General features: G+C 44.0%; 1 protein-coding gene and 1 long non-coding RNA gene across 2 annotated transcripts in view; one reads left to right on the forward strand and one right to left on the reverse strand.

Moving 5' to 3' along the window:
• The window catches only part of LOC149444215 (uncharacterized), a 38,133-nt gene that overhangs the window by 10,271 nt on the left and 3,134 nt on the right, over window positions 1–24,728 (reverse strand). The window lies entirely within an intron of this gene.
• LOC149444216 (mitogen-activated protein kinase 12-like) overlaps window positions 1–24,728 on the forward strand; it is a 56,831-nt gene that overhangs the window by 9,883 nt on the left and 22,220 nt on the right. Inside the window, exons 2-4 of the mRNA XM_089654791.1 lie at window positions 3,091–3,220; window positions 4,950–5,008; window positions 11,222–11,333. Coding sequence (XP_089510917.1) covers window positions 3,091–3,220; window positions 4,950–5,008; window positions 11,222–11,333 — 301 coding nt within the window. The remainder of the gene's footprint in view (window positions 1–3,090; window positions 3,221–4,949; window positions 5,009–11,221; window positions 11,334–24,728) is intronic.

Below are 24,728 nucleotides of genomic sequence, written 5' to 3' on the forward strand. Positions count from 1 at the left end.
ATAGAAAATATTTTATAGGTGTCACAATAATCATCTCCTATAGGAAGTTACTAAAAAATTCCTGTTCTTTAACCCTTTCCAGCCTCAAAGAAAAATGGAAGAAGCCATGAGTACTTCCATTGCCAAACTACCAGGAGCAAGCAGCTGGCAAATCATCCACTGCATGGTGCATTGAGTCTTTACTAGCAGCCATCAGATTGATCACACAGCCCCACCAGCGCTGACTGATCCTTTACTATTATGAGTGTTGGGGAATGTTTAGTAGCAGCCAGCAGATGGGTCACACAGCCCTGCCAGTGCTGACTTTTCCCGGAATTTAGTGAGTGCAGTCTGCATTTACAATAGAGAGAGGCTTTAGCTTCAGTACTGCACTTTAACTCCCCTGTGGGAATGTCCATAAATTGGGCTTCAGCCTGGGGTGGAGCTGACAGCCAGCACAAGCAGAGATAAAGAGGTGTTTTAATGCAAAACCACAGCACAGATCAGAATGGGACCAACTGCTGCATGCATTTGGTCCCCTGAGGGATTCACCAAGGATATGTTAATTATGGTGATACCTCTAATTACTAATCAGAACCGGGAATATGTACACAAACTGGCCATCTGTTTACTGACTGTGTTAGTAATTTTTTTTTGGCACTCTAGAAAAATAAAAACCCCAAAAAATGATTTTATCCCCCAACATTTTTTATTTTGCTCAGCCACATGCAGAAAATATAAAGCTGGACACAATTACGTATAGAAAATATTTTATAGGTGTCACAATTATCATCTCCTATAGGAAGTTATTAAAAAATTCCTGTTCTTTAACCCTTTCCAGCCTCAAAGAAAAATGGAAGAAGCCATGAGTACTTCCGTTGCCAAATTACCAGGAGCAAGCAGCTGGCAAATCTCGTACTTACACAGATAAATACATTGGGAGTAATTATAAGTGAAGCTAACGACCTGCGGTGATGACTGCTCAGTGCAGCATGAAAATAACATTACGTGGATGGGCTTTTCATGCTCGTGCAATGCCTGGCCTCTTCCATGCATAACCTGTTCAGTTATATGGAAGATGATTTGTCTGGCTCCGCCGTACAGTGCGGCCCATTAAACAAAGCCTGAATGGTGATTCTGCAGAGGCTGCCGGTAATTAGACCGCAATTAACCAGTCATTACGTTGAAAAACTGCTGACGTTTACCGTGAATCATTAGAGGACATATATCCCTGCGCAACCGACTTTAAAACAGGAATTTTCTTCCACTCAGCTGTAAGTAAACTTATATAATGCCAGGTAACTACTTGGTGTTTTGTATTTTAGAACCTAACCCCAGGCAAATAAACAGAAAAATGCTAATGCAGGCCAGTAGTCATTAATACAACTCTACATTTATTTTTGTCATTGCAACACGTGTGTACCCAGATTTGAGCTCATATCAGCTTCTTGCTGTCCCTGAATGCCACGAAGATTGAGGACATACTGGAAGTGCAGGATGTCATGGACCCGCCCCCCCGCAGCAGCATCTCGACAACGCCCCTTCACTTAATATGGCATTGGATGGACTGAATTTCAGCCAGTTGTGCACGGACCGGACAAATTATGATCTATCTTTGACCATTCTTACTCAACAGAAGTCCATCTAATGATCAACTGTTGAATGGGAACGTTAGAAAATTTTCATTTGATCAGTGGCTGCAGCTTGGACCAGTCTATTCTGGCAGGGGAGGAGTCCCCGCTGTCAAAATACAGTAGTACAGCGGGTTAGATTTCTCATCCATATAAGCAAAGTGGATAGAGGAATCCTGTTTTTTTGTTTTCTGATCAGTCTGCTGATGACCCATCTATGGGCAGCCTTACAGTTTATTGATGCAGAATGAGTAACTAACGTCATCACGTCAGCACTGCTCCCTGCATCATTGAGGACCACATATTTCATTGGGAAGACTAAAGAGGAAGAGAGCCCAGCGTGTCACATGACCAGCCTGAAGACATGTGGAAAGGGTAAGTATACAAAAAAAGAAGCATAAAATACGCACGATAAAGGGGCCTCAAGGGTGGTCCTCTGGGGGATGTCCTGGATCCAAGAATTAGGCTTTAAAATTTAACTCCAGGCAAGCCAGACATTGGTCACCAGTACAGAGAAGGAGCATTACCCAACATTGTTCATACTCCTAACCTTTCCCCGTTCTACTAAAAATGTGCTTTTGTCAGGTTCCTCCTTTTCCATCACAGAAAGTGAGGGTACATCTCCTAAACAGGGATATTGACAGACAGTGCTGGGGCAAGGGGGGAGGGGCAGATGGGCAACCATTCAGGGTACAGTGCCATCACGCTGAAGGAGCTACCCAGCCTGCACCTTACCACATGCATTGTCCAATTTGTGGACCATGGCCTCTGTTTTCTGTCTACTCTGAAAGCTATTGCTGCCATGCCATATCTCTAACATGCCCATGCTCCATCCCCCTCACCCCAACTGCCCACAGGAAAAACACTCTGCTCATTCGTGACCATCTACGCACCCCCAGCTGCTACAGAGCAAGTGATTGGGTATTCATGTGCAGTGCACCCTCCATGCCAACTATGGGCAGATGAAGCATGAGGTTGAAGAGCAGTACGCCCATCCACATCATGCTCCAGCAGTGGGGGAGTGGGTTGCAGTCCATCATCTTCATCTTGGGAGCTGGACCAGCCTGTCCCGACATTGCCAACTGAGTCCAGAAATGTTACTTGATCCATTCAAAACAAAATAAAAAGTTTTGCCTGCAGTTGTTCATTTATTTTGAAGGTTTATTTTTTAAAAAAAGGAAATTTTTTTATAATGTTTTATTTGACAAATCAGAAATGATCACAGGAAGCAACCATGGCAAGAAAGCCGTTGCCTCTGCAGACTCAAAATCTAGGTGGGTCCTGTATCTGCTAGAGGAGGAGGAGTAGAATGTCTTTCAGCCTGATCTCCTGCTGTTCAGGGCTATGCACACTTGAGGCTATTCAAGCTGCTTAGGGTTTAGCAGTAAATCAGGCTTCAGAAAACTGGAATTATAACCTTGATATTGCCCCCTGCTGGTTGCAAGTGGTAAATACAATAACATACAATATCTTCCTACAGCTCTGCCATGGACTCTGTCACCGAGGAACGTATCGCCATTAAGAAATTGCTGCGCCCATTCCAGTCTCTGGTGCATGCCAAGAGAGCTTACCGAGAGCTCCGCCTTCTAAAACATATGAACCATGAGAATGTAAGTCCACAGACCGGACATAATGTGAGCCATGGTGGTGCTGATGAGAGCAGCCAATCAAATTTCACCTATTGTGTTCCTGGTGTACACTTTATGATGAAAATGAACAATGATTAAATTTTATCAACCTTATCAAAATGTATTATCATTTAGGCCTCATGCACACGTTTTTTTTTTTTTGCCTCTGAATGTGTCCATGCACACATAGGCATTTAGAGGTAGGAAAAAAAACATTGCCAGCGGGTCTAGGAGCAGCAGTGTCATGGCATAAAAAAAACGCTTGGCATGTTACAAACGCTCGTTAATGCTAGGCACATTTAGTGCTTGAGCGTTAATTCATTTCAATGGCTAGAATATTATTCTGGCCAATTAAATTAATTCAAGTTTTACTAAACCCAGGACCCTGCACTTCTTTTTGCTCTAGGAGGATGCAAAACTCCTGACCTCGATCTGATTAGCCCTGTGCTGATCACATGCACTCTCCCAAGAAAAAAAACCCTCTCTAGCACTACACACTAAACTGAGCATGTGCACATGGCTACGAGTTCAGTCTGTCTTATCAGGAGATAAGACGTGGACATTTGAACAAGAGGAGGGGCAGAGAAGACAGGGTCAAACAGCCTTTATACACAATGAGGAGGATTAACCCCTTAGGTTCCACAGTGAGTATAACAAGCATGCTTTCCTGCATATACAGACTGATTGTACTGATGTGGGTTTAGTAACACTTTAACACCCAAGAGCCTGATGTGCGTAGTATTAACAAGCGTTTACAAGCGGCAAGCATGTTTTCTGCCAAAATGCTGCTGCCAGGAGGAAAGATATCTAGGAGAGATGGCCAAATGTCCAGTGTGAATGAGGCTATAGGTGTGAGGTTCATTCAGAACTTAGAACTGGAAAACTGCATGGAGTTTTGCATGTTCTTCACGTTAGTACATGTATTTTGGGGCAATAGATTGTTCCTGTACTGTTGTCCGATGCTGGTAGATAAGATGTGGCACAAATAAGGACTCTTCACCTTCTTTTAAGGCCAACCCCCCCCCCCCCACACTAAAACACCCCCTAGCACTTAAAGCAGTTGTAAACCCTTCCGTATACCCAGTGAAGTGACTGGCCTCAGGTGATACACAGAGATGAAGCAAATCCTCCTACATGAGTTTTACCTGTTTATCTACAGCTGTCTTTTCCCTACACCCATTCAAAGTGCAGAATTTACACAGGACCTCTCAGCTCTGAGAAGCAGGGGGCGGGGAGCCAAAATTACATCAGTGAGGAGATCTCTGAGAGCTGATTAGAGGAAAGGGACACACCCCCTTCACAAAGCTCATAAGAACAGAGCTGAAGCTGACAATCACAGGCTGTGCACTTCCCAGTCACCGTTGTTCTATTGGTGTCAGGAAAATTGATCAGAGGCAACGCATGCTTATAGCAGAGGAACAAGACAGAAATTACACTTAGTACTCTGGATTGAGACATGCACACACTATAGAAGGATATACTTTGTTCATATTTCATGTCTGAGGTTTACACCCACATTAAAGTATATTTAAAGACGAAGCATTTTATTCTAGTTTTGGAAGGTTTAGCGTTTCTGCTAGGTTTACATTGTTCCTGTGACAACCTATGTTTTAGTTTAGAATTTTGGCTAGGGTTCTTCCTTAAATTACCCTAAAAATGTCCATTTTGACCTCATGCAAATGATAGCTGAGCTCTCACCACTGTCTTACAGGTTATATCCCTGCTAAACGTCTTCTGCGCTGATGACTCCTTGGAATCATTTCAGACATTGTAAGTATGTTGGCGGGTGCCTCTTATGTTATTTCATGTTTTCTTGGGGTTGATGTCTAGTAATGCATGGGTTAATGCACTGTGATGAGTCGGCCCTTTTTGGTCCATTATGCTTCCTGTAGTGGGGATATATACAGTATCTCACAGAAGTGAGTACACCCCTCACATTTTTGTAAATATTTTATTATATCTTTTCATGTGACAACACTGAATAAATTACACTTTGCTACAATGTGACGTAGTGAGTGTACATCTTGTATAACATGTAAATTTGCTGTCCCCTCAAAATAACTCAACACACCGCCATTAATGTCCAAACCGCTGGCAACAAAAGTGAGTACACCCCTAAGTGACAAGGTCCAAATTGGGCCCAATGAGCCATTTTCCCTCCCCGGTGTCATGTGACTTGTTAGTGTTACAAGGTCTCAGGTGTGAATGGGGAGCAGGTGTGTTAAATTTGGTGTTATCGCTTTCACTCTCTCATACTGGTCACTGGAAGTTCAACATGGCACCTCATGGCAAAGAATTCTCTGAGGATCTGAAAAAAAGAATTGTTGCTCTACATAAAGATGGCCTAGGCCAGTGATGGCGAACCTTTTTGAGCCCGAGTGCCCAAACTGCAACCCAAAACCAACTTATTTCTTTCAAAGTGCCAACACTGCAATGAAACCTGAATATCGAGCTTTTGGTTTAGAAAAAACAACTCGTACAGTAGTGCAAACTAATTAACAGCTTTTGTCTTAAAAGAAAAACACAATAACAGAGCTTTCAATTATACAGGAGATGACCAGAGACTGCGGACACAGTACAGGAGATGACCAGAGACTGCGGACACAGTACAGGAGATGACCAGAGACTGCGGACACAGTACAGGAGATGACCAGAGACTGCGAACAGTACAGGAGATGACCAGAGACTGCGGACAGTACAGGAGATGACCAGAGACTGCGGACATAGTACAGGAGATGACCAGAGACTGCGGACAGTACAGGGATGACCAGAGACTGCGGACACAGTACAGGGATGACCAGAGACTGCGGACAGTACAGGGAATGACCAGAGACTGCGGACACAGTACGGGAGATGACCAGAGACTGCGGACAGTACAGGAGATGACCAGAGACTGCAGACACAGTACAGGAGATGACCAGAGACTGCGGACACAGTACAGGAGATGACCAGAGACTGCGGACAGTACAGGAGATGACCAGAGACTGCGGACACAGTACAGGAGATGACCAGAGACTGCGGACACAGTACAGGAGATGACCAGAGACTGCAGACACAGTACAGGAGATGACCAGAGACTGCGGACACAGTACAGGAGATGACCAGAGACTGCAGACACAGTACAGGGATGACCAGAGACTGCGGACATAGTACAGGAGATGACCAGAGACTGCGGACAGCACAGGGATGACCAGAGACTGCGGACACAGTACAGGAGATGACCAGAGACTGCGGAAAGCACAGGGATGACCAGAGACTGCGGACAGTACAGATGACTGCTGACCTTTGGGGAGGTGGGGAGCGGGTACCTGAATTTGACAGGTACCCGCTCTTACTTCCGCAGAGTTTTTTTTTTATCTTACCTGTTCCTTTATCCAGCCGCGCGCTGTCTTCCCGGCTTCTGTAGTGTGGGCGCTCGTCGGACAGCCGGATGCCCAGTGCGCATGCGCGAGAAGCGCTGCGCTTTGTGATTGGTCCGGCGGCTTCTGGGATCTGTCATGTGTCCCAGGTACCGCCTTACCATTCACAAAGCGCACTGCTTCTTGCGCATGCGCACTTGGGACCCGGCTGTCACGCACACTACAGAAGCCGGGAAGACAGCGCGCCGCTGGATAGAGGGACAGGTACGGTCCCACTGCAGAGCTGAGCGGCCGGCCCGGTATTCTGACACGGCGGCGGTGGAAATACCGGACCGGCCGCTCTATATTCGCTCCATAAGACGCACTGACATTTTCCCCCCCTTTTTTGGGGGAAAAAAAGTGCGTCTTATGGAGCGAAAAATACTGTATTCTCCTGGCGTGCCCACAGATAAGGCTCGGCGTGCCGGCTGTGCCACGGGTTCGCCATCACTGGCCTAGGCTATAAGAAGATTGCCAAGACCCTGAAACTGAGCTGCAGCATGGTGGCCAAGACCATACAGCGGTTTAACAGGACAGGTTCCATTCAGAACAGGCTGGGGGTTGAAAAGACCATACACATGGAGATGTAGGGTTGCATTGTGAGTACGGTTAGCCCTTAGTAGACCCTGAAACAAGACTGACAAGTTGTTATCAGCTGGGAACTATCAAAAACTAAAGGTACACACACCACAGCATAACCCACATAGAACACAGCAGCTTCATTTAACTTACAGAAAGGGGAGAAAGAGCATTGCCATGTTTGCTGATATGTTGCATTGCACATGTAACAATTGGAGAACTATGTGGAATTACAATGGAATTGCTGATTTAATTAACCCTTTTAACAAGTAATGGAAGTTCTGAGCTAGCAACAACGACCGGTCTGATTTACTTTATGAAACATGAAAGTGCTCTCCTACAACGAATGGATACAGGGAATTAATTGGAACCTTCTGCATCATTGAGTTTACAAAGTTAAGGAAAAGATGAGTAGCCATCCTGGAAGAAGAGGTGGTGGTGGCCGGTGATGGAGGTTCTGTTGGCAAGGTGGACTAGGGGCTTTATGGTTTGCCCTTGTAAGCAGCAGGTTCCCTATGTTGGGGCCTGCTTTGTAATGCAACCCTCCCATGGACTGGGCCTGGACCACAGTGTCAAGCCTTGTGTAGTGTACAGCAGCTTATTCTCATACCTTCAGGTTGGAGAGAGTAAAGTGTAATGTGGAACATGAGGAAAAGGGCTGGTGGACAGAATATGCGCTCAATGCGGTATCTATCCAAATGACTCTGTAGTCCATGTCCATTAAACTGTGTTGATCTGCAATGACAATGCAGACTCAACACAAGGGCATTACACAAACAATTGTGTTCTATTAGTCCTGTTCTCACAATAATGATACACTGAAGCTGTTATAAACCCAACACCAATATCGTAATATATTGGAGAACTATGATGTGGAATTACAATGGAACTGCTGATTTAATTAACCCTTTTATCAAGTAATGGAAGTTCTGAGCTAGTAACAATGACCGGTCTGATTTACTTTATGAAACGTGAAAGTGCTCTCCTACAGCGAAAGGATACAGGGAATTAATTGTAACCTTCTGCATCATTGAGTTTATGAAGTTAAGGAAAAGATGAGCAGCCATCCTGGAAGAAGAGGTGGTGGTGGCCAGTGATGGAGGTTCTGTTGGCAAGGTGGACTAGGGGCTTTATGGTTTGCCCCTTTAAGTGTCAGGGTCCTTATGCTAGGGTCCGCTGCGTAATGGAACCCTCCTATGGACTGGGCCTGGACCGCAGTGTGCAAGCCTTGTGTAGTGTACAGCAGCTTATTCTCATACCTTCAGGTTGGAGAGAGTAAAGTGTAATGTGGAATGTGTGGAAAAGAGCTGGTGGACACAATCCAAAATGACTCTAGTCAATGTCCATTAAGCTGTGTTGTTCTGCATAGATCAATGCAAACTCAACACAAGGGCATTACGCAAACAATTATGTTCTATAAGTCCTGTTCTCACAATCGCTGAAGACCCCCTGTGCCTGGAATCGTCCCTGGTTTGCGCACACATCACCCTCCCTGCCATTTCCCCATTGAGTGTCTGTCATTTTGTTGCTTCAAGAAAGCTTTGTGTGTCCCCCATCTTCTCCGTGTGCTCTGTCCTGCCTACGCTTCTGTTACACTGGTCTTCCCCCCAGCCCGGACACCACCTCCCATTGACTTCTCCATCACATCCAACAACGCCGCCATCAAACCCGCCCCGCAGGCCAGAGTACTTGGTGTCATTCTGGACTCCAACCTATCCTTCCAGCCCCAAGTCCAATCTTTAACAAACTCGTGCAGAATTCACCTCCGCAACATCGCCAAAATACGCACGTTCCTAACCCCAGAAACCACTAAACAGCTCATCCAGTCCCTCATCATATCACGACTGGACTACTGCAACTCCCTCCTCACTGGCCTGCCTCGCCGCTGGCTATCCCCGCTTCAGTCGATCCTGAATATGGCTGCCAGACTCATTCACCTTTCCAACCGCTCCATCTCCACCACCCCCCTCTGCCAATCCCTCCACTGGCTTCCGATTGCGCAACGGATCAAATTCAAAATCCTAACACTGACGTACAAAGCCGTTCATCATACTGCCCCGAACTACATCACTGACCTAATATCCAAGTACCGCCCAGCACGCACACTCCGCTCCTCACAAGACCTCCTTCTCTCTAGTTCCCTGGTCTCCTCCTCCCATGCCCGCCTCCAGGACTTCTCCAGGGTGTCACCCATCCTCTGGAACTCCCTGCCCCAACCCATCAGATTATCACCTACTCTCCTCTCCTTTAGGCGCACCCTGAAAACCCATCTCTTTAGGGAAGCCTACCAAACCCCCTGCTAACCTGCCGACCTCCTCCACTCTTCCTACCACTCCATCCCCCACAGCTATCTCCTCCTGTGCCACCATCCCCTCCCTCCTAGATTGTAAGCTCGAAAGAGCAGGGCCCTCGATCCCCTCATGTTTTGCATTGTATTGGTATTGTTCTGTCACATGTTCTGTCCCCCTTTGTAATGTACAGCGCTGAGCGAACTATTGGCGCTTTATAAATACTGTATAATAATAATAATAATAATGATATATTGAAGCAGTAATAAGCATAAAACCAATATTGTAATATATTGCAGCTCACCAATCCTTACATGTAGTGCCTGCCTTAATTTTCCTTTTTTAGGCTCTTCTCCCTTCGTTTTCACCTGGTGATCTGGCCAGTAACACAACTCCTGTATTAGAGTGCCTCCACTCCGGGTGAAGGAGCATAGGGGGCACCTTTGGACAGCATAATTGTCAGTCTGCAGGGAGGGGAGTGTTAGGTGGACTAGCATTTAGATACACCAACAAACTGAAGCCAAACTCCAGCTAATACTTTATAATCAGTTTCACCAATCAGTTTCTTTTTCCTTTTGGGATAAAGGTTTTACATAAATAAATAAAAGCTGTCAGTAAATGCTTTGTCTCATCCCTATAACTGATAAATCTGCAAGAGAGCTTGTTCTTTGGAAAAACAACAGACTTACTGGCTGGATCGCAAGGTGAAAATAGAAGAAAGAAAGCCTAAGATAGAAAATGAATGCAGCCTTCGCATTGTAAGCTGCAACATAATAAATGTTTGCTTTTGGGTTTAATACCGCTTTGAGCTGCATACAAAGGCAGCATGGCACTGCACCGTGGCAAATCACAACATGCTGCGGTGCATAGACTTGAATTAAGTGCCATTTTGTGACATTTCAATAAAGTTATAAAAAGAAAAACGTAACGATGCATCACACTGCCTCTCATTGCTCCTATTATTATTATTATACAGGATTTATATAGCGCCAATAGTTTGCTCAGCACTTTACAATATAAAGGGAGACAATACAGCAACAATACAGTTCAATACAAGAGGGTTAGGAGGGCCCTGATCCTGGGAGCTTACAATCTAGGAGGGAGGGGCTAGTGGTACAAAAGGTAGTAACTGTGGGGAATGGACTGGTAGGAGGAGTAGAAGATTCCATTATTAGCTGAGGGCAGGATAGGCTTCCCTGAAGAGATAGGTTTTCAGAGATCGCCTAAAAGTGAGCAGAGTAGGAGATAGTCTGATAAATTGGGGTAGAGAGCTCCAGAGGATGGGGGAAGCTCTGGAGAAGACCTGGAGACAATCATGGGAGGAGGAGACAAGGGAGCTAGAGAGCAGGAGGTCGTGCGAGGACGCATGAGCCCTTATCCCCTTCCCATCATATACTCACCTTTCTTTCTCTCCCCAGAGACTCCCATTGGCACTGGGAGCTCACGCCATTACCTGGTACTTCCAGGTATGAGAAAGGGGAGAGGAGGAACTGGACTCCATGTGACAGCGCTGGGACACAAGGAGCCCGTAGCATTGTATAGGCTACAACTTCAATGACTTCTAACCTATGCAGAGGATTAATATCACTTCTGGTAGCTCAACATGGGGGCAGAAAAGGGAAAGAAAGGTATTTCTATGCTGCTGGGGAGATCTGCATTAAAGTTGTGCTCTGCATGGCCTGAATTAAATATATTCTGTATGTGTGCATCTCTCCTAGTTACCTTGTCATGCCATTTATTCCCCTGGACCTGGGACGGGTCCTGAAGATACAAAAACTAAACCACAGCATGATCGTCTATCTCCTCTACCAGATTCTTCGAGGACTACAGGTGAGGCATGGTGGGATGGGAAGCAATGCTTTATGATATTCATATCTTTCATAGTAAGAAGAAATCTTTACTAAGTGAGGGGTAATCCCCTCGAAGGGACTCATTTACATTGGTGTTGCCCTCTGAGGAGTGATCTGCAGTGGATCACTTTTCAAAAGATGTTTGACAAAGGTTGAGGAGGCCTTATGCTGCCTATGTTTTAATGCTAAAAACCTGCACCACAACCACCTTGCAGTGCAGTTGCAGCACTTCTCCTTCTTTTGAGTGGGTCGCTTTCAGCAGGAGACACCACCTGACAGGGGGGGTCATTGTTGCAGTGCCACAATACAAATCATTGCAGCAGTGGCATGTATACACCCCCATCCGCTGTCTTTGCAGTTTATGGTCCCATTCACACTAGGCAATGTGGAATTGCCATAATTCTGTCCGTGATTCCAAATCGCAGTAAAATGTGTGATGCCTGTTTGGGTACCATTCGTTTTTATGGGACCACAAGCACAGTGCAATATTGCTGTGTTTGTCATGTGACAGAATTGCATGGAAATTGCAGAAAAACGTGCCTTTAAAACGGCCGGATGTAGACTGTCCAATGTGAAGGTGCAGTAAAAAATGTCCGGGGGGAAGAGGATGGGAGGTCAGCAGGGCAGATGACAGGGGTCACTGCTGGCAGGGCAGAGGGAAGGGGTCACTGCTGGCAGGGCAGGGGACAGGGGTCATTGCTGGCAGGGCAGAGGGAAGGGGTCACTGCTGGCAGGGCAAAGGACAGGGGTCACTGCTGGCAGGGCAGAGGGAAGGGGTCACTGCTGGCAGGGCAAAGGACAGGGGTCACTGCTGGCAGGGCAGAGGGAAGGGGTCACTGCTGGCAGGGCAGAGGACAGGGGTCACTGCTGGCAGGGTAGAGGACAGGGGTCACTGCTGGCAGGGCAGAGGACAGGGGTCACCGCTGGCAGGGCAGAGGACAGGGGTCACTGCTGGCAGGGCAGAGGACAGGGGTCACTGCTGGCATGGCAGAAGACAGGGTCACTGCTGGCAGGGCAAAGGACAGGGGTCATTGCTGGCAGGGCAGAGGACAGGGGTCACTGCTGGCAGGGCAGAGGACAGGGGTCATTGCTGGCAGGGCAGAGGACAGGGGTCATTGCTGGCAGGGCAGAGGACAGGGGTCACTGCTGGCAGGGCAGAGGACAGGGGTCATTGCTGGCAGGGCAGAGGACAGGGGTCACTGCTGGCAGGGCAGAGGACAGGGGTCATTGCTGGCAGGACAGAGGACAAGGGTCATTGCTGGCAGGGCAGAGGACAGGGGTCATTGCTGGCAGGACGGGAGGACAGAGGACAGGGGTCACTGCTGGCAGGGCAGAGGACAGGGGTCACTATTTGCAGGGCAGAGGACAGGGGTCACTGCTGGCAAGGCAGAGGACAGGGGTCATTGCTGGCAGGGCAGAGGACAGGGGTCATTGCTGGCAGGGCAGAAGACAGGGGTCACTATTTGCAGGGCAGAGGACAGGGGCACAGCTTCTTCTCCCATCCCTGCACTGCACACAGCCTGGGCACAGGCAGCAGAGCTGTTCCTCCCCACACAACGCATAACTGAGATCAGTGTAATGTCAGTCAAGGACAGTATAGTTGGAATAATAGAAAAGAAGGAGCATCCGATGTCCAAATGAATGCACTTTTGATGGTAAATTAAGAGGCATTTATTGAGAGTAATGATATCAAGCCAATGCATTTCGGGAGAAGAGATTCTCCCTTCGTCCGGGCTGTTGCTGCTGTTATTCCAGGGCAGCCTCTGGAATGTCAGTGGTTACTAATTTTTTCCTCCAAAACCTGGAAAATATATAACCAACGTGGGAATTTCTTCCATTTAATAGCGTTCATAGCAATCAGACCCTCCCAAAGGGCCATATATAAAAAAAGGAAAAGAGTGCAGCAATTCTCTTTATATATATATATATATATATATATATATACAGTTGTGTTCAAAATAATAGCAGTCAGACATCACTAACCTGATCAATCACGGTTTTTGGTAGAAATGATATTTCTACATGGCAAATAATTTACTAGCAGGTGTAGTAGACTAATAGAAATCCAACAGGCCCAACAGTCATGACATTCATGCTGCTGATTCTGTGTCATTGAATCACTCATTGAAAGGGGCATGTTCAAAATAATAGCAGTGTGGAGTTCTATTAGTGAGGTCATTCATTCTTTGAAAAACAGGTGGAAATTATTGCCCTTATTTAAGGAAGGAAGGCAGCAAATGTTGTACATGCTGGTTACAGTGCATTTCTCTCTGAAATTCTGAGGAAAATGGGTCGTTCCAGACATTGTTCAGAAGAACAGCGTACCTTGATTAAAAAGTTGATTGGAGAGGGGAAAACATATAAAGAAGTGCAGAAAACGATAGGCTGCTCCACTAAAATGATCACAAATGCTTTAAAATGGCAACCAAAACCTGAAAGACGTGGAAGAAAGCGAAAAACTACCATTCAAATGGATAGAAGAATAGCCAAAATGGCACGGACTCAGCCAACAATCAGCTCCAGGAAGATGAAAGAAGGTGTGACGTTCCCTGTGAGGACTGTTACAATTAGAAGACACCTATGTGAAGCCAAGCTATCTGCAAGAAGCCCCCGCAAAGTCCCACTGTTGGAAAAAAGACATGTGCTGAAGAGGTTACAATTTGCCAAAGAGCACATTGACTGGCCTAAAGAGAAATGGCGCAACATTTTGTGGACTGATGAAAGTAAGATTGTTCTTTTTGGGTCTAGTGGCCGGAGACAGTTTGTCAGACGACCCCCAAACACTGAATTCAAGCCACAGGACACTGTGAAGACCGTGAAGCATGGTGGTGCAAGCATCATGATATGGGGATGTTTCTCATACTACGGTGTTGGGCCTATTTATCGCATACCAGGGATCATGGATCAGTTTGAATACATCAGAATACTTGAAGAGGTCATGTTGCCTTATGCTGAAGAGGAAATGCCCTTGAAATGGGTGTTCCAACAAGACAACGACCCCAAACACACCAGTAAACGTGCAACATCTTGGTTCCAGACCAACAAGATTGACGTTATGGAGTGGCCAGCCCAATCCCCGGATCTTAATCCAATAGAAAACTTGTGGGGTGACACCAAAAATGCAGTTTCTGAGGCAAAACCAAGAAATAGAGAAGAACTGTGGAATGTCGTCCAATCATCCTGGGCTGGAATACCTGATCACAGGGGCCAGAAGTTGGGTGACTCGATGCAACACAGATGTACAGCAGTTCTCAGAAACAGTGCGACTACAACCAAATATTTATTATGTCATTCAAAGGAAAGCAAAATCTTCAAACATTTTTCAGTTTATATAGTGAATGTTTGATTTTGTAAAGAAGAATACAAACACTGCTATTTTTTTGAACAGTCTAATATTCACTTTTCTTCAATTTTTTAGAGGAACAACACAAATTTGATATATTTTTTTCATGTTTTGATTTGGAATAGAATGTGTCATGTTCCCAATGCATTTGTGTGTATGGAAATAAAAGCTATTAGAAGGATTTTCAGCTTTATTCACTTTTTTTAACACACTGCTATTATTTTGAACACAACTGTATATAAATAAATAAAATATATAATAATAATAATATGTATTATATTTATGAATAATATTATATTATAGTGAAAACTTTCTGTTTATATTATATACCTTATTTTAGACCCGGTGAAGTCATCACTGGGTCTCTGTGTTTCTGTATGCAGTGCAGCAGATGATGGCTTGTGGGAGGAGCTGTCAGGGTGCTGTACATAGCTTCCTGAAAGCATCACAGCACCCTGCCACAGTACTCATCTCACAAGCCCTCTGCCCTGATGTAAGCAGTGGAATGGCTCTTGGGAGGAGTTATGCAAATATCAAAATGCCTTGATAGGTGGATGAAGGCGTGGGCGTGCCTAGGAAAGCCACATTTGCATGCAGACTGCCCTAGGAAGGTGAGACATGATTGAAAAAACTGAAATCCAATGAATGAAAGGGGCAGGCCAGGGATGAGGATGAAAGAGCTAGCTGATGCTGGACGTGCTTCATCCAAAAAATGAGGCAGGCTCTGTAAGATTTGCTGCGGCTTCTAAATCGCATTGTGAGAAGCTCGCAGTGTGCAGTGAAATCAGAGTAAGCTATTCCAGTCCAGAAGATAAAGCAGTACGACTGCAAGGAAGGCTGGAGATTAGCTTCCAGGAATTCCCACAGAAAATCACCATTTTCCAATAAACAGATGTTGATCTTAGTACATTGGGGTCAGGCTTTCATATGGGAACATAACTTAGATATTGTCAGGGGATAATGGAAGACAAGAAAACAGTAAATAGGACAAGGGGGGGGGGGATAGAACAGACCCTCCCCTGTGATCGCTGCCAGCCTGTTCCCTCGCTCCCTTGTCACTCGGCTTGTTTGCCAGGCCCATCTTATCAGTGGCTCCAGACGATAAAATACTCAGCAAACATTCGCCGTACGTGTTCAGACACCTCGCCGTCTGCGACAAAACACGTCTTGGGAAAACAAAACCGCGTTTATAATTCCCAGTTTATAAGAGGATTGATGATAACATAAGATATGGAGGTGCCTGGTGGAAGAGGCCAAAAAACGCATTAAAAACGCACCAAAAATGCATCAAAAACTTGCATGTAGAAACACATCCGGAACACATCTGGACTGCGTCTCTAAAGTGTGGACCAGCTTTTAGGGCCAGTTCACACTCCATGCGTTTCAGTTGCTTTTTTCTGCATCCAAAACGCACAGAAAGTAGGTTATATGGTTGTCAATGTCATCGTTCACATCAGTGCTTGCAGTTCCAGTGCGTTCCGGTTGCAGAAAAAAAAGTAGAACAGGCTGCATTTATCCTGCAAAGAACTGTACTGGAACGCGGCAAAACACTTCAAAAACGAACCGGAACGCACCAAACACGTGCTGGAATGCACATGTCCCTATTTGAATTGAAGAAAGAGAGAGGGGAAAATGAACTGGAATGTATAAAAAACGCACTGGAACTGGAACAAAAAGGCATCAAAAGCGTACCAGAACCAGGGGCGGACTGACTATTTGGAAACTCGGGCATTGCCTGGGGGCCCAAGGTCAGTAGGGAGCCCCATGAGATGCCCCTGGTACCTTTTTCATAGGCTTTTTTGAGTTTGGGCAAGGACACAGTGGCCCCATGATCCCCTATTGCCCGGGGGCCCCATGAGTTGTCAGTCCCCCCTGGTGCCAGGATGCTGTAACTCCAGTGCACACATGTAGGTTTTACACCATCCATCTGTGGCTGCTCAGTGAAGACTGCAAGAAGATGGCAATGAAATAGGAGCTTTCCCATTCACTTGCATGGGTCATGTTTGGTGGATCGCTTTTCAGAGGCAAGTGACAGGCAGTGAGGAGGTAATGTGACACCCAGGGGCGAACTGACCATTTGGAAACTCGGGCACTGCCTGAGGGCCCAGGGTCAGTAGGGGGCCCCATGAGATGCCCCTGGTACCTTTTTCATAGGCTTTTTTGAGTTTGGGCAAGGACACAGGGGCCCCATGATCCCCTATTGCCCAGGGCCCCATGAGTTGTCAGTCGCCCTTGACCAGAACACATCAAAAAAGCACGTGCAGAAACTCATCCGAACTGCATTTCTATAGTGTGAACTGACCCTAAAAGACAAGGAATCAGCACAAGGGACACATCCTACTGACTGTAAGTTATGTCCCTTGTGCTGAATTTTCTATTTTTCACTTTAGCTACATTCAGGCCTCGTTCACATTTGGGAGTTCTCTATCTCAGGCAGAATCGCTGCGATTCTTCCTGCAATCCCAAAATGCTTTGCAAAAATGACAAATCGCACGACGCTTGTTCAGGTGGCATTGATTTTCAATGGCACCTAAACGCGGTGCAGTTCTGCCGCAATTGCCGTGCTGCAATCGCTGCAAATCGTTTTGCGCAAAGCTTGTTGCCCAAAAGAATCTCCCGCTCCTTTTTTTAGGGAGACAAGCTTTGCACGATGCAGGATTCCTCGATTTATCATGCGACTTTAGCGGCACCTACTTACGATTTTTCGTGTCTGCAGATCGTTTTTGGATCGTGGGCACAATTGCGGCGATTCTGCCCGAGATACAAAACGCCCAGATGTGAACGGGGCCTTGGGCTTTATCACATCACTAAATGTATTTCTATTAATGGAAGCAGCATCAGTACCTGAACTTGACTAGACATCAGCCTCTTGCAGTCCTTGTACAGCAGAGCTCACACTGGGGGAGGGAGAAGCAGCACAAGGAGCTAATCAGTTGTGCTCATATGATAACAAGGGACACAATGATAGGAGGAGAGAGAAGAGTGACCGAGAGCTGAGCTCATCAATGCTACTTCTCTTTTCACTGTCTAATCACAGACAGGCTGGGGGGCAGACAAGACCTATAAGTGTTACTTAAAGCGGAACTCCACCCAAAAGGGGAAGTTCCGTTTAAGGATTGGTCCCCCACTCCCCGTTCAGGATTGGCACCTTTGGGGAGCCGGTGCCTGAATTTGACAGGTACCCGCTCCCACTTCTGCTGCAATTGCCTATGCGATCGGAAACGGAAGTTGTCCCCCTCCCTCCCCGTAGTCCATAAACAGGTGACAGGTCCCAGAAGACTACGGGGCCATTCACAAAGTGCAGCGGTACTTGTGCCCAGGGCCGTAGATAAGGGGGTACCACCAGTCCTCCTGTACGGGGCCCAGGTCAGCAGAGGGCCCAGGCAGCTGGGTTAATCGAATGTGGGCAGGAAGAGTGATCAGCACAGTGGGGGGCAATTACTGGAACCGATCCCCTGTACGTCTCTCTGCAGCAGCTGAAAGCCACCGGGAGTGAGAGGGAAGAAGCCAGCATTCAGCTGCAGCAGAGAGAGCCATTCAGGGAAACTGTTACAGTAACTGCCCCCCCGCCCTCGGTCCACCCACCACCTCCCTGTACACCACGGGTGTCAAACTGGCGGCCCTCCAGCTGTTGCCAAACTACAAGTTCCATAAGGAATTGCAAGATTGACAGTTACCAGCATGACTCCCAAAGGCAGAGGCATGATGGGACTTGTAGTTTCCCAACAGCTGGAGGGCCGCCAGTTTGACACCCCTGCTGTACACCACACATTTCCCTCTGCTGCCCCCATCCCTGTAATGTTTCCAGCTTCCCTCCTCTCATTCCTATCGGCAGCTGCAAGCATACAATAGGATCTTTCAGGATGGAGACTGGGGGAAGGGTCCTCAAAATATGTCACATTTACCAGCCCCCTTCCTTTCCTGAATGAACACAATGAGTGATTGGTACCAATGAATCACTGTGTTCATTCATAATTAAGGCATAGAAAACTGTGTTTTCTTGTGAGAATGGAGGGGGCTTGTCAGGTTGGTTATATGGGGCCCCGTGGTTTGGGGGGCCCTGTCAGGTTGGCTATATGAGGCCCCGTGGTTTCTAACAGCAGCCCTGCTTGCGCATGTGCAGTGGGCACCCGGCTGTGAAGCTGCAAGCTGTCACAGCCGGATGCCCACACCAGGGGAGGACTGACCATTTGGAAACTCAGGCACTGCCTGAGGACCCGGGGTCAGTAGGGGGCCCCATGAGATGCCCCTGGTACCTTTTTCATAGGCTTTTTTGAGTTTGGGCAAGGACACAGGGGCCCCATGGTCCCCTATTGCCCGGGGGCCCTATGAGTTGTCAGTCCACCCCTGGCCCACACTGAAGATGCTGGCGCCGGGAACACAGAGCAGCCGGTAAAACGGGCTGCGGTGAGGACACCGCGGGATCGAGGGACAGGTAAGTGTCCGTTTTTTAAAAGTCAGCAGCTACAGTTTTTGTAGCTGCTGCCCTTTATTTTTTTTATATTCATTGGAACTCCGCTTTAACTGGAAAAAAAAATCAGATTTCCAAATCTGCGTGACAGGATTGTGCTGCGTGGCAGAGCTCTGCAAATCTCAGGGCTGGATGGACAGACATACAGGTAAAAAAAGCTCTCTCTGGCAGTAAGTAATTTCTAAATGGCTGTTACTGAGTTCTAAATGGCAGTTGATGGGAGATCCCAAAACTCTTTATATGGTTACTCATGTCTGTCATCCAGCCGTTTCCAATTGGCAGCAGACATCAGAGGACTGCGGCGGTTTGCCTGCATTAGCATGCGTTGCGTGCAAACCTAGAGATTGATTTAAAAATAGAAAATAAATGTTGTCCTGCGGCTCGGCGTTGTCACTAGTATGAAGAAATATGTTTGTGTCTCTCATTTATGAGTTGGCCGTTTTTTAAACAAACAAGTCATTCCCCCGTATCAGAGTTCTCAGGAGTAAACTTTTCCTTCTCCCGGAGCGCGGTCCTACGCGCAGAGGAAGAGTTACGGCCGAGCTTCATCGATTTGTTCCCATACAGTAAATTTATTAACACCCCTGCACTGCAAGAGCGCTGAAAATCAATCGGAAGAAGCCGGGTAATAATAATAAAGGAAGCCGAATCTCAAAGGATTATTTTGGAGCATTTCCTATGAGAAATGATGAATAGCTCAGTGTTCACCCAGGAAGTTTCACCTCGGCCCCTTCACTTGCTGTTATCAAGATCAGAGTGTCAGAAATGTCTCAGAAATATAAATGGCCTAACAGGGGCGGACTGACAACTCATGGGGCCCCCGGGCAATAGGGGGTCATGGGGCCCCTGTGTCCTTGCCCAAACTCAAAAAAGCCTATGAAAAAGGTACCAGGGGCATCTCATGGGGCCCCCTACTGACCCCGGGCCCTCGGGCAGTGCCTAAATGAATGATGACAGAAAAGAAACACACAAAGTAGAAATGATGGTGTCCCCTAAAGTTAGTGCTTTTTTTTCAGCAAAGACATGGAGCAGAATACATTTTAGCCTAAATTTATGACAAAATTAGATTTTTAAAAAATTTTTTACTGGATATGTTTTATAGTTAACAAAAAGTCAAAATTTAGTTTTTTATTTTCAAATTTGTCAGGCTTTTTTTGCTTATAGTACAAAAAAAATGCAGAGGTGATCAAATACCACCAAAAGGAAAAAAGGGAAAAAAGGGAAATAAATTTAATTTGGGTGCAGCATTGCATGACCACGCAATTGTCAGTTAACTACTTCCCAACCGGCCATTGCATATAAACGGCCGGACGGTGGCACTGCAGGGTCGGGTGTCCGTTTTATAAACGGCCTCCCCGCACCCTGCTTGTGCGCACTCCCTGGGAGCGCGCAGCACCGCGATCCGGTGCCCGCTGTGTTCTCCGGACACAGTGAAACACCGATCGTCGGACGGGACCTCTGTACGAGGTCCCGATCATGTGATCACTGATTGGCCAATCAGTGATCACATGCAAAGTAGTAAGCAAGATGTCACTTTGCTTACTACGTGTGAAATCTGTGAACAGGGGCAGACTGACCATTTGGAAACTCGGGCACTGCCCGAGGGCCCGGGGTCAATAGGGGGCCCCATGAGATGCCCCTGGTACCTTTTTCATAGGTTTCTTGAGTTTGGGCAAGGACACAGGGTCCCCATGATCCCCTATTGCCCGGGGGCCCCATGAGTTGTCAGTCCGCCCCTGTCTGTGAATGATCACAGAGGTCACATGGTACAAGGCTATTCACAACAGCCTTGTACCATATGACAAGCTGTGACCAATCACAGCTCACTCAGTACTTCTCAGGATGCTATGGTTTTTGGGGTAAGCGGCGTCATGCATGACGTGGCGGTCTGGGGATTCATCCTCTGCACATCACGTCAGGCATCATACCGCTGAGCGAATGTATTTATTTCTGAATGTATTTATTGTATGCTTGAACTGTATTGCTACGTGGTGCGCTGCGTCGCAGTACAGGGTGAGATGTACCCCGATTACACGTATCATGTTGTTTTTGATGCTTCTGTAATAAAAGTACTTCTCAATGAGTGCAAGAATGCAGACAAAGAGAAATGATTGCTTTTACATCCTATATGGGTGTAAAAGCAATCAGTGTAAAAAAATAAATAAATCTTCATCACCCCCCACAAGTAGTACAGTGTCACTATGGTGACACTGTACTGCTAGGGTGACAGTATGTAAAAAAAAAAAAAAATAATAATAATATAAAAAAATAAGATAAAAATGTAAAAAAAAGTTTAAAAATTATAATTTTTGGTTATAAACTAATTTGGATTTTTTTTTTACTAAAAAGATAACGGAATAAATTTTGGCCAAGATTTATGATGAAATATTATTTATTTGCAAAATGTTATAAAAAAAACACTTTTTTTCAAAATTTTTGGACTTTTTCATTTACATAGCAAAAAAAATAAAAATCCCAGCGGTGAATAAATATCACCAAAATAAAGCTTTATCTGTCTCAAAAAAATGGTAAAAAATGTATTTGGGTACAGTGTTGCATGACCGTGCAATTGTCATTCAAAGTGTGACAGCGCTGAAAGCTGAAAATTGCCCTGGTCAGGAAGGGGGTGAAAGTGTCCGGACTGGAAGTGGTTAAAGTAATGCAGCGCCGTATCGCAAAAAATGGCCTGGTCAGGGAGGGGGTAAATCCTCTGGAGGGCAAGTGGTTAATATGAGTTTGACATACGGTCTGATCCAGAGTGCTGGCCTGTGGTTCTGCCAACAGCTTTGTGTTCTCATCACTTACCTACAGAGGTTCATCATACAATACGGACATTCATCTGGCATTGAATAGAGCTAGTTTCTCTGTGATATTTAAATGGATTTGATACTAGATCGGTATTTACATAGAGTGCTGGTTTGTGATACGGCAAACATTTAATGCTGAATTGAACTTTTCTGACAATGCTGTTATTTACCTTGGAAGAAATAATGTGAAGAATATAGTTGTACTGTTACAGAGAAGATGGATAACGCCACAGCACCCCATTCCACAGCAGCTTCTTTATTGATCCATAAAATCAAATAGACAGGAGATGAGACTTCTAACACATTTCACGTACACAGGCGCTTAGTCATAGGATGAGGAAGAATGGCTTTCTATGACTTAACCCCTATGTGCTGAAACAGGTTAGAAGTTTCTGCTCATTTCCTGTGTATTTCATTTTACTGATCAATAAGGAAGCTGCTTTGGTATATGTGGGTGCCGTTATCTATCTTCTCTAATAGTGATTGCCAGTGACTGGTTGTATGAGCACCTGACTACAGTGGGTGAGCATGGACCTACCTAGGGTGACACCATGAATTATTGGTATAGGTCACAAGTATATCTCCACATCTATTTAACTTTATCTGGAGATCCATACTAGGTAGATATTTGAGATAGCAATTCCCACATGGAAGAAAAATATATTTGAAATATATTTTAAAAATATTCTTCCCAAATATATATACATATATATATACAAATATATATACATATACAATTTTCAGTCATATTCAATATATTAAAAAAAAATATATATATACCGGTATATATATATATATATTGCATGTTGAAATGCGTTTTTATTACAGAATATATGAATTTTTAAAAAAAAAATACATTTCAAATATACTGTATGTCTTTAAAAATACAAATTTACATTTTTGGAATGTAGGTCACAACAAGTATATCTCCTGATCTATTTAACTTTATCTGGAGATCCATATTAGGTAGATATTTGAGATAGCATATCCCACATGGAAGAAAAATATATTTGAAATATATTTTAAAAATATTCTTCCCAAATATATTGCCATATACATATACAATTTTGGCCATATTCAATATATTAAAAAAAATAAATAAATAAATAATATATATATATATGTATTGCATGTTGAAATGAGTTTTTATTACAGAATATATGATTTTTTTTTTTTTTTTAAATACATTTCAAATATACTGTATGTGTTTAAAAATACAAATCTACATTTTTGGAATGTAGGTCACAACAAGTATATCTCCTGATCTATTTAACTTTATCTGGAGATCCATATTCGGTAGATATTTGAGATAGCAATTCCCACATGGAAGAAAAATATATTTGAAATATATTTTAAAAATATTCTTCCCAAATATATATATATATATATATATATATATATATATATTGCATGCTGAAATGCGTTTTTATTACAGAATATATGATTTTTTTTTTAAAATACATTTCAAATATAAAGTATGTCTTTAAAAATACAAATCTACATTTTTGGAATGCCTTTACCAATATATGTAAAAATGACTTTTTATATGTTAAAACAAATATGAAGAATATATTTAAAAAATAGATATTTTTGAAAATATTTGTCATATATTGTGTCATAAAAACACATTTCAACATGCAGTGTATATGTATGTATATATATATATACACATATATACATATATATACACGTATATACACATATATATGTGTATATATACATATACACTGCATGTTGAAATGCGTTTTTATTACAAAATATATGAATTTTAAAAAAAAATACATTTCAAATATACTGTATGTCTTTAATAATACAAATCTACATTTTTGGAATGCCTTTACAAATATATGTAAAAATGACTTTTTTATATGTTTAAAAAAATGAAGAATATATTTTAAAAAATATATATTTTTAAAAATAGTTTTCATATATTTTGTAATAAAAACACATTTCAACATGCAGTGTATATGCATATGTACATATATACACACATATATATGTGTATATATACATATACACTGCATGTTGAAATGTGTTTTATTACAAAATATATGAAAAATATTTTTAAAAATACATATCAAATATACTGTGTGTCTTTAAAAATACAAATCTACATTTTTGGAATGCATTTACAAATATATGTTAAAATGACTTTTTTATATGTTAAAAAAATCTGAAGAATACATTTAAAAAATATATAATAACAATATATTTTTTTTAAATATATTCTTCAGATTTTTTTTAACATATAAAAAAGTCATTTTACCATATATTTTACATATATTTTTAAATGCATTCCAAAAATGTAGATTTGTATATTTAAAGACATACAGTATATTTGAAATGTATTTTTAAAAATATTTTTCAGATATTTTGTAATAAAAACGCATTTCAACATGCAGTGTGTGTGTGCATATATATATATATATTTATTGAAATATATTGAATATGGCCAAAATTGTAGTATTTCAAATATATGGCAATGTATTTGGGAAGGATATTTTTAAAATATATTTCAAATATATTTTTCTTCCATATGGGTTGGTATCAACACGTTTTGAGACTAGTTTTGTAACACACCAGCAAATGGGAGCACAAGGCTGCACACACAGCCACAGAGAGCACTGACCTTCATAAGTCAGTGTGCCAAAACACTTTGTCCTGTGTACATCAGAAGCTGGGCAACTGGTGCTATTCTGACCACATGCATTAACACGTCTGCTATTTCATCATGGACAGAAAGTTAGAACAAAG

Source organism: Staurois parvus, unplaced genomic scaffold, assembly GCF_062004578.1.
Source record: "Staurois parvus isolate SC_StPar_1 unplaced genomic scaffold, SC_StPar_1.0 ptg000799l, whole genome shotgun sequence".
NCBI classification, from domain to species: domain Eukaryota; kingdom Metazoa; phylum Chordata; class Amphibia; order Anura; family Ranidae; genus Staurois; species Staurois parvus.